Genomic DNA, 17863 nt, shown 5'->3' with positions numbered 1-17863 from the left:
TCTCCTGCTAAACACAAGGGTCATAACTGGGCGACCTCTCACAGTGTTCAAGAGAGAACTTGACAAACACCTCCAAAGAATACCTGATCCACCAGGCTGTGACTTATACCTCAGGCTGCAAGCAGCCGCATCTAACAGCTTGGTTGACCAGACAACCAACTGCAAGGGCCTGGTCGGAGACTGGGTCACAAAGTCTTTGATCCCCAGAACCTGTTAAAGGGAGCCACAAGGTATGGTTTTCTCAGGAAGTGTGTGTGTGGGGGGGGGACCTAGGAAGGCATGTGGGAAAGGCCTGGACACAGGGTCAACTCTGGGAGGGTGTGTGGGGGGGGGACCTAGGAAGGCATGTGGGAAAGGCCTGGACACAGGGTCAACTCTGGGAGGGTGTGTGGGGGGGGGGGGAGACCTAGGAAGGCATGTGGGAAAGGCCTGGACACAGGGGCAACTCTGGGAGGGTGTGTGGGGGGGGGAACCTAGGAAGGCATGTGGGAAAGGCCTGGACACAGGGGCAACTCTGGGAGGGTGTGTGGGGGGGGGGGGAACCTAGGAAGGCATGTGGGAAAGGCCTGGACACAGGGTCAACTCTGGGAGGGTGTGTGTGGGGGGGGGCCCTAGGAAGGCATGTGGGAAAGGCCTGGACACAGGGGCAACTCTGGGAGGGTGTGTGGGGGGGGGGGGAACCTAGGAAGGCATGTGGGAAAGGCCTGGACACAGGGTCAACTCTGGGAGGGTGTGTGGGGGGGGGAGACCTAGGAAGGCATGTGGGAAAGGCCTGGACACAGGGTCAACTCTGGGAGGGTGTGTGGGGGGGGGAGACCTAGGAAGGCATGTGGGAAAGGCCTGGACACAGGGGCAACTCTGGGAGGGTGTGTGGGGGGGGGGAACCTAGGAAGGCATGTGGGAAAGGCCTGGACACAGGGTCAACTCTGGGAGAGTGTGTGGGGGGGGGGGGACCTAGGAAGGCATGTGGGAAAGGCCTGGACACAAGGTCAACTCTGGGAGGGTGTGTGGGGGGGGACCTAGGAAGGCATGTGGGAAAGGTCTGGACACAGGGTCAACTCTGGGAGGGTGTGTGTGTGGGGGGGGGGACCTAGGAAGGCATGTGGGAAAGGCCTGGACACAGGGTCAACTCTGGGAGGGTGTGTGGGGGGGGGGAGACCTAGGAAGGCATGTGGGAAAGGCCTGGACACAGGGGCAACTCTGGGAGGGTGTGTGGGGGGGGGGAACCTAGGAAGGCATGTGGGAAAGGCCTGGACACAGGGTCAACTCTGGGAGAGTGTGTGGGGGGGGGGGGACCTAGGAAGGCATGTGGGAAAGGCCTGGACACAAGGTCAACTCTGGGAGGGTGTGTGGGGGGGGACCTAGGAAGGCATGTGGGAAAGGTCTGGACACAGGGTCAACTCTGGGAGGGTGTGTGTGTGGGGGGGGGGACCTAGGAAGGCATGTGGGAAAGGCCTGGACACAGGGTCAACTCTGGGAGGGTGTGTGTGGGGGGGGGGAGCCCTAGGAAGGCATGTGGGAAAGGCCTGGACACAGGGTCAACTCTGGGAGGGTGTGTGGGGGGGGGGCCCTAGGAAGGCATGTGGGAAAGGCCTGGACACAGGGTCAACTCTGGGAGGGTGTGTGGGGGGGGGGGGCCCTAGGAAGGCATGTGGGAAAGGCCTGGACACAAGGTCAACTCTGGGAGGGTGTGTGGGGGGGGGGGACCTAGGAAGGCATGTGGGAAAGGCCTCGACACAGGGTCAACTCTGGGAGGGTGTGTGGGGGGGGGGGACCTAGGAAGGCATGTGGGAAAGGCCTGGACACAGGGTCAACTCTGGGAGGGTGCCTCTCCGTGGTGCCTCCTTGCCGTGGTGAGGGGCTCACGTACACCTCCCTGGGACCGGTGTGGGTTGCCTGTGCCCCCTCTCCTGCCCACTCTTTGGGTGGTGTATGTGCTGAAGGGCACCATGTAGGGGCCTTGTGAGCCATCGGACCACCCGCTGGAGGGGTCGCCTGTGAGGGGCTGCCCTGAGTGGATGGTTGGGTGTCCAGGCTGGGGCGATAGGGGGACTGGGGTCTTAGCATCAGTGTTGGAGAATGAACGAAGTAGTAGGACTCCCCCTGTTGAAAAGGGGGAGCACTGCTGGGGACGACACACCCTTCCTGCACTGGCCCGCACTCGGCCTCCCTGGCTGCCCTGGTAGGTGGTATCCCTTGGTTCCAGGTCCCATCCCTTAGATATTGGTTTGCTGCATGGATGACAACTTGATTTCTCTTACCCAGGCTCATGGGGTTGGCGACCAGGCCCCTGAGTCAGACCGTCCTGGAAGACCAGGATCTGTAGCCCCCGCTACAGGACCCGGTTTAGGCCCAGACCGGACTCTTCCTCCCTGCTCCCCTCCCTCCTCTGTGGTTGGGTCGAGCCCCAAGCCAGCTGTGGTGACCGTCTCGTCCCCTTGCACGGCTCCATCTCTTCTTGTGACTACTGCACCTTTTGACCCGTCTCTCTTTAAAGGTTCTCATCGCCGTCCTCGCCACGGCCGCTCTCGTATGCTCCCATCCCATACTAATTCGTTCCATGCTTTGTTTGGTCCTGCTATGTGGACTAAGTACTTTGACCTCCATCCTTTGGATTCAACTCCTCCTGACGATTTTTCCCTTCATAGGCATCTTGTCGATTCCGTGGATGCTTCTGTTACCTTCAACCCACTCATCTTGGTACCCGTGTCGTTGCTGCTCCTTCTCAGGATGCGGCCACTCGCTTGGCCACCTTATCCTGCCTTGGCAAGACCCCTGTTCGGGTCTCGAAGAACGTTCGGTTGAATGCCAGTGTTGGCACTGTTCTCCCGCACCATGTTGCGACTGGTGTTAGGGATCTCAAGGACTGCCACGAGGATATCAAGCATATCCTTGAGGCCCAGGGTCATTCTGTCATCCAGGTGGATACATTTACTGGTCCCCCTTGTGGTCGTCGCCGTCTTCCCCTTCGGGTTGTGAAGGTAACCTTTGATGGTTGGACCCTTCTGCCCTCTGTCATTCTTGCTGGTGCCAGGTGCTCTGTCCAGGAGTACATTCCCTCTCCTAGGCTCTGTAATAAGTGCTGGAGGTTTGGGCATGGTGCCCTCAAATGCTCTAGTCCTGTCTCTCTCTGTCCCCTGTGTGGAAGCGAGGGTCACTCTAAGTTGGAGTGCACTTCTCTCCAGGCTCACTGCCTCAATTGCGGTGAGGCCCACCCTACCTTCTCCCGTACGTGTATTCGTTACAAACTTGAGGCGGCTGTCCTCAACTTGAAGCACCGGGACCGTTTGTCTTTTCCTGAGGCTCGGCGCCAAGTTCATCGTCTCCCGTCTTTCGCTGGTGTCTCCTATGCTCGCGTGGTGCGCTCTTCCTCTCCTCGTACTTCCCGCCTTCCTCAGTCTCACAACCGTTTCCAAGCCTTAGACCCGGACACACCCACCACCACCTCCCCTGTTTCCCTCCATCCGTCCCGGAGGGTCCCCCTCCTGGTTCTCTGTCTAGGGCTCCCCTTCTTTCTAACCAGTCTGTCCCGTCTCCTTTGTCTTCTTTCTCCTCTCCCTCTGGTTCTCCTTCCCATCATTCTCCTCCATCTCTTGGCTCTCCCCGCCGCCTGACTGTGCAGTCCATCACTCTCCTGAGGGTCGTGTTGTTCGCTCTCGCTCTTCTTCTCCTATTGAGACGCTGGAGTCTGTTGCCCAGTACATTGCTGCTGGGACGCCTGTCTCTTTGAGTCAGAAGCGTAAACCTGGCTTCTCTCCTTTCTCCTCCTTGGTCGATAAGAAGGCTTCGCTTTCCTCTTCACCCCCTCTCTCTGATTCTATCGTTCCTTCCCCTCCAGCTTCGGTGGTGGTGCCCCCTGTTCCTACTGTGGGGGTTTCTTTAACCCCCGGTTCCATCTCGGTTACTGCCCTTGCTGAGGTGCGCTCCCCTCTTTCTGCCCCTCCTCCTCCCCTTCCTTCTCCTCCAGACCCTGCTCGTCCACCTCTGGTCTGTCCTCCCACTTCTTTCCCTCCTTCTTTACTCAGTTTACCCATGCCCCCTAACCCTGACTTCGCTGACCTTGATCCTGATCCTGACTCTGTGCTTTTTTAGCGTGCTGTGTTCCTTCTTCACCTTTCTTTGTTCTTTGCTCTCTGTTGCTCTCCTCTCTCTCTCTCTTTGCAGATGTCTTTTCTTTAATGGAACATCCGTGGATTTTACGCCAATTTCCTTGACCTCCAACTTCTCATTTCACAGTTTTCGCCCCTTTGTGTCTGTCTCCAGGAGCCGATGCTTAGTGCTCATCATGGTCGCTTCCATGGCTATTCCTTTCTCTCCGTCCCCCCAGCAACAGCTGGGGTCCATAATTCTTCTGCTCTCTTGATTCTCTACGATGTTCTGCCGCCCGTATCATTGTGCGTAGATGGTACACGGTTTGTCCCATTTATCTCCCCCCCACTGTCCCACTTTCTCTTCCCGATCTTAAACACCTCCTAGACTCCTTGCTGGAGCCTGTGCTCCTGCTGGGTGATTTCAATTGTCGTCATGCCCTTTGGGGTGATGTGCTGACAAACACCTGGGGTCGCCTCCTTGAACCTTTCATCCTCTCTTCTTCCCTGTCCCTTCTTAATTCTGGTGAGCCCACTCATTTGGACTCTCGGACTCGCTCTCTTTCTTGTCTTGATCTTTCTCTGTACTTGCCATCCCTTTCTTTAATTTCGGGTGGCGGGTCCTTAATGACCTCCATGGCAGTGACCATTTTCCTATCCTTGTCACTTTTTTCTTTTTTCGCCCTCCTCTCTCCTTCCCTAGGTGGCGGTTTGCCGAGGCTGACTGGCGTCTCTTTACTCTTCGTGCTACTATTTCAGACCTCTCCGTTCTGCCTCTCCCTCGCGCCCTCCTTCTTTTTCATGACATTGTCTTTGAAGCTGCCCTCCACTCTATTCCTCGCTCTTCCTCTCGGGGATCGCGGAAGTGCGTTCCCTGATGGAATGTGGACTGTGCTCGGGCTGTCCGCTGTAAGCGTGCAGCCTGGAAGAGACATCGCCGCCGGCAGATGGTTGAATCTTTTCTTTTGTTTCGGAAGGCGAGTGCGGTGGCCCGTAGGACCATCCGTGTGGCTAAACGTGCTTGCTGGGCATCTTATATCTCCACCGTTACGTCCGAAACTCCTCTCCCACTGGTCTGGAAGCATATCCGCAAGATTGCAGGTAAGTTCGTTCCTGATGTCTCACCGGTTCTTCGCCTCCATGGTGCTCTTGTGGCGGACCTGTTGCAGGTCGCGACCGAACTGGGTTCCCATTTTTCCTCTGTTAGTTCTGGTTCTCATCTTCCCAATCCTTCCTTCTTCGTAAGCCTACTCTTGAATCTCATCCTTTAAATTTCTGTACTTATCTTCGCCTTCCCTATAATGATCCCTTCTCTCTCTCTCTCTGAGCTTCAGTCTGCCCTAGCTCTTTGCGGTTCTACGGCAGCGGGCTCCGATGGCATTCATTATGAAATACTTCGCCATCTCCCTCCGTGCACATCTCAGTATTTACTGAGTCTGTACAATCGGGTCTGGGAGTCGTCGTCGGTCCCTGAAGACTGGCTCGATGCTGTTGTCCTCCCTGTTCGGAAACCAGGGTCTCTCGGGTCATCCCCCAAGGACTTCCGCCCAATTGCCCTCACGAGTTGTGTCTGCAAGCTCTTTGAACGTATGGTTAACGTTCGTTTGATGTGGTTCTTAGAACACTATCACCACCTCTCCCCTTCTCAATTTGGTTTTTGCAAGTGCCGCAGCACAACGGATGTCCTGGTGAACTTGGAGGTCTATATTCGTACTGATTTTGTTGCGAAGACCTCCATTGTTGCTGTCCTTTTTGACCAAGTAGTGTCTTACGACACTACTTGGCGTTATCATTTCCTATCTCAACTTCATTCTTTTGGCCTTCGTGGTAATCTCCCTCTCTTCCTCCAGAGCTTCGTCTCTCATCATTTCTTTCATGTGCGGCTTGGTACCACTCTCTCTGCCCCTTTTCGGCAGTATGAGGGTGTACCCCAGGGTAGTGTTCTGAGCACTACTCTTTTTCTAGTTGCCCTCAACGGTCTTCTTTCCTCTCTTCCTTCTGGCGTCTTCTCCGCTCTCTATGTTGATGATCTTACTCTTTCCTGTCGGGGTGATGATTCGCCTCTCCTTCAACAGTGGCTTCAACTTGCAATTGATGCCGTGTCGTCTTGGGCCACCGATCATGGCTTCAATTTCTCTGCATCTAAGACTTGTGCTATGACTTTTACTCGGAAGCGGGTCGTTCTTCGTCCCTCTTTGTCACTTTATGATCATCCCCTTGTGTATAGGGATTCCGCTAAGCTTTTGGGGTTAGTCTTTGACACTCATTTGTCTTGGTCAGCCCATATCTCTTACCTCCGAGTTGAATGCTCTAAGGCCCTTAACCTCCTTAAGGTTTTGTCCCATACTTCTTGGGGAGCGGATAGGCGCATGCTCCTCTATTTGTACTCCTCTCTCGTCCTGTCTAAACTTGATTATGGTTGCCCTGCATACTATTCTGCTTCTCCTTCTACTCTTCACCGTCTTGATTCTTTGCACCATACTGGGTTGCGTCTCGGCTCTGGTGCCTTTAGTTCGACTCCCGCCCTCAGTTTGTATGTTGACACTGACTTTCTCTCTCTTCAGGACCGCCGTGATCGCTACTGTCTTCGCTATCTTGCGCAGTCCTTACAGCATCCTTCCTCTCGCCTCTGTCGTGCTTTGACTCTTCCTCCTCCTGTAGCTCCTGTTCCTCTTCATCGTCTCCCTCTTTCTGTCTGGTTTTCTCGCTTGCAGGATTCTCTTTCTGTTCATATTTCTAATGTTTCTCCTCATTTTGTTCCTTCCTTGCCTCCGTGGAGAGTCCCCCTTCCCAAGTTTTGTACGTCCTTGACTTGTATTACTAAAGCCTTTACCCCTCCTACGATTCTGAAAAGCCTCTTCCTTGAGCACTTTTCTTCGCACTCTCACTCTATTTCCATCTTCACCGATGGGTCTAAGTCTGCCGACGGTGTGGACTACTCTGTTGTTTTTCCTGACTGTACTTATATGTGTCTCCTCCCTTCGGAGGCTAGCGACTTCACAGCAGAACTTTATGGTATTCTCTATGCTCTCCGTCTCTTGCTTTCTCATTACCATTCTTCCTTTGTGGTTGTAGTTGACTCTCGTAGTGCCCTCATGGCTCTAGGGTCCTTTAATCCTGTCCATCCAGTGGTCATCGAGATTCAACATTGGCTGTTTCTTATTTCTAGTAAATTTAAATCAGTAGAGTTTTGCTGGGTTCCCAGCCATATTGGTGTTTCTTTCAATGAGCGTGCAGATGCTGCCGCTAAGGAAGCTATCCATTCTTGTCCTATCTCCCGTAAAGGTATTCCTTATTTCGACTTTTATCCTGTTATTCATTCCTCCATCCTTGACCATTGGGAGGGTTGTTGGTCCCCTGTGGTTAGTAACAAGCTGCGTACTCTCAAACATAGTGTGTTCCTGTGGCCTTCCTCCTATCACCGAAACCGGCGGTGGGAAACTGCTTTGGCACGGTTGCGGGTTGGCCATACTCGCTTAACCCACAGTCACTTAATGGAGCGCCGCCCTGCTCCTTATTGTCCAAATTGCGTTGTCCCTCTTACAGTTGTGCATATCCTTGTTGAATGTCCTAACTTCCAGCACGAGCGTGTGTCTTGCTTTCCGACTGTCCCTCACGGTCACTTGTCCCTCGATAGAATTCTTGGTGAATCAGATACTTTTGATATCGTTCGCCTTATGCATTTTTGTTCTTGTATTGGCATTCTTGATGGTATTTAGTGCCCTCTGATTATTTCGCACTTTGATGGTGCTACATAGCCTTCCCTTTTTGATGCCTTCTTTTGATAATTATCTTACCTTACCTCTGGGAGGGTGTGTTGGGGGGGGGGAGAGACCTAGGAAGGCATGTGGGAAAGGCCTGGACACAGGGTCAACTCTGGGAGGGTGTGTGTGGGGGGGGGGGACCTAAGGTACCCCATCAACTGTAGTGTGTTATAGAAGAAGTATTTGATTGTTAACTTTTTCAGGTTTGTCTGCATGTACCAGTTGTATTCCCATTGTATGATGCCATTGTCTGGATACACCAGTTGTATTCCCATTGTATGATGCCATTCTCTGGATACACCAGTTGTATTCCCATTGTATGATGCCATTCTCTGGATACACCAGTTGTATTCCCATTGTATGATGCCATTCTCTGGATACACCAGTTGTATTCCCATTGTATGATTCCATTGGTTTCATTTTGTGCTTTGTGAGTCATATTGTCTATTTCAGCACCTGTAATGAGTTGTGTGTGTCATCTGCATAGCATATGGTCAGTGACTTGGCATGTGTGGTGTTGTGGTGTTCCGTCTCTTGTTGATCGTCAGTTGTCACTAGCTGATCACTGCTTGCTTATTGGTCAGTGACTTGGCTGTGTGGTGTTGTGGTGTTCCGTCTCTTGTTGATCGTCAGTTGTCACTAGCTGATCACTGCTTGCTTATTGGTCAGTGACTTGGCTGTGTGGTGTTGTGGTGTTCCGTCTCTTGTTGATCGTCAGTTGTCACTAGCTGATCACTGCTTGCTTATTGGTCAGTGAGAGCAGTTTGGTCCTGGGAAGTGTGCAGATGTATGTGTACCAGCTATCAGTGCTGAGGTAGTGTACCAGCTATCAGTGCTGGGGTGGTGTACCAGCTATCAGTGCTGGGGTGGTGTACCAGCTATCAGTGCTGGGGTAGTGTACCAGCTATCAGTGCTGAGGTGGTGTACCAGCTATCAGTGCTGGGGTGGTGTACCAGCTATCAGTGCTGGGGTAGTGTACCAGCTATCAGTGTTGGGGTGGTGTACCAGCTATCATGCTGGGGTAGTGTACCAGCTATCAGTGCTGGGGTGGTGTACCAGCTATCAGTGCTGGGGTAGTGTACCAGCTATCAGTGCTGGGGTAGTGTACCAGCTATCAGTGCTGAGGTGGTGTACCAGCTATCAGTGCTGGGGTGGTGTACCAGCTATCAGTGCTGGGGTAGTGTACCAGCTATCAGTGCTGGGGTAGTGTACCAGCTATCAGTGCTGGGGTGGTGTACCAGCTATCAGTGCTGGGGTGGTGTACCAGCTATCAGTGCTGGGGTAGTGTACCAGCTATCAGTGCTGGGGTAGTGTACCAGCTATCAGTGCTGAGGTGGTGTACCAGCTATCAGTGCTGGGGTGGTGTACCAGCTATCAGTGCTGGGGTAGTGTACCAGCTATCAGTGCTGGGGTAGTGTACCAGCTATCAGTGCTGGGGTGGTGTACCAGCTATCATGCTGGGGTAGTGTACCAGCTATCATGCTGGGGTGGTGTACCAGCTATCAGTGTTGAGGGGGTGTACCAGCTATCAGTGCTGGGGTGGTGTACCAGCTATCAGTGTTGGGGTGGTGTACCAGCTATCAGTGTTGGGGTGGTGTACCAGCTATCAGTGCTGGGGTAGTGTACCAGCTATCAGTGCTGGGGTGGTGTACCAGCTATCAGTGCTGGGGTGGTGTACCAGCTATCAGTGCTGGGGTAGTGTACCAGCTATCATGCTGGGGTGGTGTACCAGCTATCATGCTGGGGTGGTGTACCAGCTATCAGTGCTGGGGTAGTGTACCAGCTATCAGTGCTGGGGTGGTGTACCAGCTATCAGTGCTGGGGTGGTGTACCAGCTATCAGTGCTGGGGTGGTGTACCAGCTATCAGTGCTGAGGTAGTGTACCAGCTATCAGTGCTGGGGTGGTGTACCAGCTATCAGTGCTGGGGTGGTGTACCAGCTATCAGTGCTGGGGTGGTGTACCAGCTATCAGTGCTGGGGTAGTGTACCAGCTATCAGTGCTGGGGTGGTGTACCAGCTATCATGCTGGGGTGGTGTACCAGCTATCAGTGCTGGGGTGGTGTACCAGCTATCATGCTGGGGTGGTGTACCAGCTATCAGTGTTGGGGTGGTGTACCAGCTATCAGTGTTGGGGTGGTGTACCAGCTATCAGTGCTGGGGTAGTGTACCAGCTATCAGTGCTGGGGTGGTGTACCAGCTATCAGTGCTGGGGTGGTGTACCAGCTATCAGTGCTGGGGTAGTGTACCAGCTATCAGTGCTGGGGTGGTGTACCAGCTATCATGCTGGGGTGGTGTACCAGCTATCAGTGCTAAGGTAGCATTTTATTTATTTTTATTTACTTTTTGTACAATGAAGAGACTAATATTACAGTACTCTGTTTGATTATAATTATATTATCAAAATGTCCATTTGCATATATTGTATTGTATATATACATATGCAAGTTTGTTTAATATATTTAGCAAACAAATAAAAAATGAAAAATAATTTTGAACTTCGTGTTATCTGGAGAGAGATAGTACAGATTGACCAGCTTACACTGACCTCTAATTCATAATATATTCCATTAATATGTACAGTTATATAGTCTAGTGCTGCCTTATATTATCTCTACATGTCTTAGATTTATTGCATTAAAAAATCTACTGTATTGGAATACCTGAAAATAATTTGTCCCTTATGAGAAAACTTTATTAAATATCAAAGATTCTTTATTCGGTATTTGTTATTTAAAGTCCTGAAGATTTCTCAATTGTTTCTTTTGCAGTTCCTACTGTCACCAGAAGACTGACTCCTGCAGTGCCACCCCCCAATAGGCTTAGAGCTCATGTGTCAACAAGGCTGCATACATCATAGTGTGAGCAGTGTCATGAAGCACAACACTGTCAGATAGACAGCATATACATGATAGAGTGAACAGTGTCATGATGCACAACACTGTCAGACAGACAGCATACATGGTGGCTGTCATCAGCAGTGTCATGACACTCATTACAGTGTTTGAGAAAACGTACTACATGAATTGGGGTAAGACTTTGTCTTGAGGCAATTTCAACATCCTGATTGTTACATCCACTTCTTCAACATCCTGTGGATTGATGTTTACTAAACTCTTTCAGATATTGTCATGTGTTTCCTTATCACCCATTGCAGTAAACGCACACTCATCCAGAGTACCCTACATACATATATTTATATATGTATGGGTGAGTAATATGTATTTATCAACACTTCAGGCACTATGGCACCATGGTAACAAAGCAAATGTGCATTTAAAGACAACTTTGGTTTATCATTGATGTTTAAATCTTTGCATTTATAATAATATATTGTGTGTGTGATGGCAAGATAATATTTGAAGGTTATTAAAATTATTATTTTTTATGTCTTATTGGGAAAGTTTAATATAAATGATTTACAGAACATGACACATTTTTTCTCATATATGAACAAGTGTAAGTGTTGAGAGAGCATTCTAAAAAGATATCTATATACTTTATAGTAAATATGGATTCTTATCTTGGACAGGTAAGATAATATATCAGTGTTCATAATGCATAGATCTTATTTATTAGTTACTTGAAGGTACAGAGTATTAAAAAATTGTACAAGGAACATTGGACCGTTACATTCTTGAACAAAATCACATACACATTTACACAGCTGACTAATCACATTAGGTTCCATTGTGCTTGACCCTTGTGCTGTAGTTATATTTGTAATAAGGCCTCTCTCAGTTCTCTGGTTCTATATATATAGTAAGACACTCAGTTCTGAGGTTATATTTATAATAAGACATATCAGTGCAACAAAAATATATATCTATTTTTTCTATAGAAGTGATACAATGACATTGTAAAATCTTGAAAAAAAAACTTGCCACAGTGCTTGTTTTACATATTTACAAAGTTTTACATGAACTAATTATCCTGCTGTCAACCACTTTTGGAGGAGTATATATGAACTGTGTGTATGTTTTTACACTTGATAATTCACAGGACATAGTGTATAGTATATTTTAAGTCTAGCATATTTTATAATATAATAAGCACAATATTTTACTATTTGTGAATCAACAATACCAGCAATTTACAAATCAAATTTTCCTTTCTTGTATGACTTGACAATGCAGTTGCTTAATATTTCTACCAAATTGGATTTTTTCCTGCTACTTATTTGATATTCTGGGCTAAATGTTGACAACAGAGGTACCACTATAACCTGACCGGTCTCTGCTGGCTACAATGTTGTAACTTGTGTTATTTACACATCCCACAATCCAAGTGTTTGGTATATTTTAACATTGCTTTAATAATGTACAAAAACTGCATTCTACTTAAAAATATATCATGAATGTGTTACATATAATTTTCTGTAATATTTATAAAGCATACAAATATTAAATTCATAATAATAATAATAATCATTATCTACAAGACTTCAGTAATCAAATGTAGTGAATTTCATAAGATAATACTTAGGTTTTTGGATCAACTAACTTTAAAGATCTATACATTCAAGTAAACTGTACAAATATTTCTTCAAAAGAAAAATCTAATAAGTGTTGACTGTTCAAAAATATTATATTAAAACATCTCGTATAGTAGCCTACAAAAAATGAACAAAGAAAAATCTGTATTAAATATTCACAGTCTAAAACTACGTTCAGAAATATTTAAATATGAGTGCTGATTCAGGAGAGAAACCATATCACTGTTCAGAGTGCATAAAAGACTTTAAAGATAAATCACATCTAAAAAAACACACGAGGATTCATACAGAAGAGAAACCATATCACTGTTCAGAGTGTCCAAAAGACTTTTCACGAAAATCACTTCTAATATCTCACATGAGGAATCATACAGGAGAGAAACCATATCACTGTTCAGAGTGTCTAAAAGATTTTTCACAAAAATCGCAGTTAAAAAGACACATGCAGATTCATACAGGAGAGAAACCATATCACTGTTCAGAGTGTCTAAAAGATTTTTCACAAAAATCGCAGTTAAAAAGACACATGCAGATTCATACAGGAGAGAAACCATATCACTGTTCAGAGTGTCTGAAAGACTTTAAAGATAAATCATATCTAATACCACACATGAGGATTCATACAGGAGAGAAACCATATCACTGTTCAGAGTGTCCAAAAGACTTTTCACGAAAATCACTTCTAATATCTCACATGAGGAATCATACAGGAGAGAAACCATATCACTGTTCAGAGTGTCTAAAAGACTTTTCACGAAAATCACTTCTAATATCTCACATGAGGATTCATACAGGAGAGAAACCATATCACTGTTCAGAGTGTCTAAAAGACTTTAATGATAAGTCAAATCTAATATCACACATGAAGGTTCATACAAGAGAGAAACCATATCACTGTTCAGAGTGTCCAAAAGACTTTTCAAGAAAATCACTTCTAATTTCTCACATGAGGAATCATACTGGAGAGAAACCATATCACTGTTCAGAGTGTCTAAAAGACTTTTCACGAAAATCACTTCTAATATCTCACATGAGGATTCATACAGGAGAGAAACCATATCACTGTTCAGAGTGTCTAAAAGACTTTAATGATAAGTCAAATCTAATATCACACATGAAGGTTCATACAAGAGAGAAACCATATCACTGTTCAGAGTGTCCAAAAGACTTTTCAAGAAAATCACTTCTAATTTCTCACATGAGGATTCATACAGGAGAGAAACCATATCACTGTTCAGAGTGTCTAAAAGACTTTAATGATAAGTCAAATCTAATATCACACATGAAGGTTCATACAAGAGAGAAACCATATCACTGTTCAGAGTGTCCAAAAGACTTTTCAAGAAAATCACTTCTAATTTCTCACATGAGGATTCATACAGGAGAGAAACCATATCACTGTTCAGAGTGTCTAAAAGATTTTTCACAAAAATCATATCTAAAAAAACATATGAGCATTCATACAGGAAAGAAACCATATCACTGTTCAGAGTGTCTAAAAGATTTTTCACAAAAATCATATTTAAAAAAACACATAAGGATTCATACAGGAGAAAAACCTTATCATTGTTTAGAGTGTTTGAAAGACTATAAAGATAAATCAGATCTAATATCACACATGAGGATTCATACAGGAGAGAAACCATATCACTGTTCAGAGTGTCCAAAAGACTTTAAAGATAAATCACTTCTAAAAAAACACATGAGGATTCATACAGGAGAGAAACCATATCATTGTTCAGAGTGTCTAAAAGATTTTTCACGAAAATCGAATCTAAATTCACACATGAGGATTCATACCGGAGAGAAACCATATCACTGTTGAGTGTGTCTACTGGTAAAAGACTGTATGTAAATTAAGTTTAGTAAGACACATGAAGCTTCATGTAGAAAAACTAGCATTACCTCCAGTGACTTTACATAATTGAAATGTAGTTATTCTTAAGCCCTGAGCTGCTCTGGGCTATTTGGCTTTCAACACCTCACAGGCGCAACAAAAAAAAAAAATTATTTAATCTTATAAAAGATATTACCAAATTATTTCAATGCCTGATGTTTTTTTATTTTTTTTCTACAGTAATATTATTCAGTAGTGTGTAGTGTGATATATTTATATAATAAAATGTGTGAATCATCGCCGTACTCAAAATTATGGTGTGCATATTATTGATTCAGTTATTATGTTCATAAAGAATAAACAAATACTTTTTGCAGTTATTACACTATATACACACAGGTTATATATTTAAGTATCTGCATGTTTTGTTCACCATAACAAACCACTAAGTTGATACGGTGAGTCAAAAAGCAACGAGGAGTTTCCACCACACCAACCAGCAACCCGCTGTCACTCCCTCCCTCAAAAACATCTCACTCGACAACATTCTCCTCCCACCAAACTGTTTTTGCTTTTATTCACTATACAGACATTATATATAAGTATCTACATTTGTGTTCACCATAGCGAACCACTAAGCTGGTATAGTAAGTGCAGACAGCAACAGGTGGCCACACAGCTTTGGCAGACGGTGCTACAGCCCTCTCACCTTCAACATTACTCCTCACACCCTGAACATTACTCCTCCCACAGCACAGTGCAAATTATCACAACAATCCTGCTGTTATCAGAATCCTTGTAATTTTTATCACAATCGGGGATCTTCTGTAATACTATCATCACTAAATAATACCAGTTACGTATATTTTTTTTTTTTACATTATTAGGCGGTGCTGTGGTCACAAGCTGAACAGCAGTGCTGTGAGTTCATGCTGCGTTCACCAGCCTTGGTGGCTCACTCAGTACTGAGGTCCCTCACACCCAGGAATGTTGCCTACAATTTAAAAAAAAAAAATGGAGTCTGTTTACAAGAACCCTAAGGCAGGTGATGTAAACTCGGTGTATCCGAGGGCCGTTTAAATCTTGCGTAGTGAGTACTCTACTCACTCATTACTCTTGCGTAGTACGATGGAGAGCCGGTAGCTGAGCGAACAGAACACTGGACGCGTGATCCTGTGGTCCCGGGTTCGATCCCGGGCACCGGCGAGAAACAATGGGAAGAGTTTCTTTCACCCTGATGCTCCTGTTACCTAGCAGTAAATAGGTACCTGGGAGTTAGTCAGCTGTCACGGGCTACTTCCTGGGGGTGAAGGCCTGGTCGAGGACTAGGCTGCGGGGACACTAAGCCCCGAAATCATCTCAAGATAACCTCAAGAAGATAACTCTAAAACGTCATATGATGTGATGCACACTTTTGCGTCAGTTACTCTATTTATTTATTTATTTATTTATGCATATACAAGAAGGTACATTGGGATTGTGAGGATACATAATATGGTAATTACAATCTTGTAAAGCCACTAGTACTCGCAGCGTTTCGGGGCCTGAACATTTATATACTCAACACGTCATATGACATGTTGCACAGTTTAAGGGTTAATAGTTGACAAAGTACAGAAGTAACATGACCCATTCAGTGACAAATGTAAGATTTTAGAGTCAAGACATTTTCCTCCACCTTAGAACAAGTTCTGGAATGATTTTTTGCTCTGTGGAACTTTGTCCAAAGCAGATACACTGTATGTCCTTCTTAAGCTAAGGTTTTCATTCCTGGATACAGCTCTCCAAATAGTGGTGCATCAGAAAGTTGTTCCATTGAATAAATACTTTCTTTTCCTTGTGGTCAAAGGATCATTGGACTCTTCCTAGGATTTGGGATTTTCTTGGGGGGGGGGGCACTTGTGGCTCCTCCACCAAGAATGTGTATTATACAGGGAACCTGTATAATACATTTATATTTGAACATTTATATTTGACCAGAATGTGTATTAAACATAGAACATTTGTCATTACCTGAGCAGAATGTGTATTATATAGGGAACATTTATATTAACATACCAGAATGTGTATTATACATGGAATATTCAAATTAACCTGACCAGAATGTGTATTATACAGGGAACATTTATATTAACCTGAGCAGAATATGTATTATACATGGAATATTTATATTAACCGGACCAGAATGTGTATTATATGTGGAACATTCATATTAACCGGACCAGAATGTGTTATACATGGAACATTTATATAAGCCTGACTGGAATTTGTATTATCCTGGTAACATTTCTTTCATGGTAGGACCCTAGACTAGGCCTAATTGCTATTATTATTCATGTAATTATCTATAAACGATTATTTAAAGGATATTTAGTTTAATAAAAAGTGCTATGAATTTAAAAATATAGCCGTTATGTTTAAATGTTGGTTATATAGGCATATAATCATATGCTGTAGGCCTGTGTGTTGCTAGATATCGAAGTAGCCAATGATTCGTCACCTAATCCACACATCTTAAAATAAAGGAAGTGAAGTCATATCAGTCTGTCCAGGACCATTATTAAAACTAGATTAATGTCCAGGATGGACTGAAATGTTATGACTTCTTATATTTCAGATGTGTAGGTTGGGTGTGTAATTTTCAAACACGTTATTGTGACTTTACCCCACCCACTTGGACTGGACGGTACAGCAATGTTTCCACGTCTTGCAGGTCAGCATTCAATCCCCGACTGCCCAAGTGGTTGGGTATCATTCCCTGCCTCCATCCTTTCCCAAACACTTAGCATCATATTCCTTCCAAGTGCTAAATAGTCATATTGGTGTAGTGCTTTCTCCTGATAATTACCTGACCTTGCCTTGCTATTTGCACTTGATTTGCATTTGATTTGTTTTTATATTTTGATGTATGTGAATATGAAGTCATTTATACTTGATATTTTTAGACAGAATAAAGTGTAATAATTGGTCCATACTCATGGCCCTTTAATTATTATAGAGAACTTACTTGACAGTTGTCTATATAAAAGGTCACTGTAACTAAGAGCATTCTTTCAATTAATAAACAAATGTACTTAATGAAAACATAGTTTATTTATCCTTGCAGAATTTTTAAGAATATTCATAACTCCGATCACGTGGATTTAATATCATAGCGATGCCCTCACGTCTTGCATCTCTTCTTTATACACCAGCTCTGTATCCTCATGTCTCTGTGCTTTCTCCTTATAATTTTATTCCTTGTTATTAGGAGAATTGAGGAAGCAATGATTAATGAAATTAAAACAGATGAGAAAGTAATAATTATAATTTTTCAGAAATCCTTTGATTACAATATTTCTAGTTAATGTTATCTTGAGGTTATCTTGAGATGATTTCGGGGCTTTAGTGTCCCCGCGGCCCGGTCCTCGACCAGGCCTCCACCCCCAGGAAGCAGCCCGTGACAGCTGACTAACTCCCAGGTACCTATTTACTGCTAGGTAACAGGGGCATTCAGGGTGAAAGAAACTTTGCCCGTTTGTTTCTGCCTCGTGCGGGAATCGAACCCACGCCACAGAATTACGAGTCCTGCGCGCTATCCACCAGGCTACGAAGCCCCTGGCCTCGTAGCCAGGGGACACACAGTTGTCACCCAACAACCATGGGGTAATGACTTCAATACTACCTAGGCACAAGGACTTAA

The 17863-nt window shown here is 45.5% G+C and overlaps 1 protein-coding gene across 1 annotated transcript in view; it reads left to right on the top strand.

Moving 5' to 3' along the window:
• The window catches only part of LOC123763843 (zinc finger protein 271), a 463457-nt gene extending 447881 nt beyond the window's left edge, over positions 1 to 15576 (top strand). Inside the window, exon 2 of the mRNA XM_069339884.1 lies at positions 10621 to 15576. Within this exon, the coding sequence (XP_069195985.1) occupies positions 12535 to 14169 (1635 nt within the window). The 5' untranslated portion in view covers positions 10621 to 12534 and the 3' untranslated portion in view covers positions 14170 to 15576. The remainder of the gene's footprint in view (positions 1 to 10620) is intronic.
• The last annotated feature ends 2287 nt before the right edge of the window (positions 15577 to 17863 follow it).

Source organism: Procambarus clarkii, chromosome 5 (assembly GCF_040958095.1).
Source record: "Procambarus clarkii isolate CNS0578487 chromosome 5, FALCON_Pclarkii_2.0, whole genome shotgun sequence".
In the NCBI taxonomy this organism is placed as follows: domain Eukaryota; kingdom Metazoa; phylum Arthropoda; class Malacostraca; order Decapoda; family Cambaridae; genus Procambarus; species Procambarus clarkii.
This window is presented reverse-complemented; position numbering and strand designations above follow the sequence as displayed.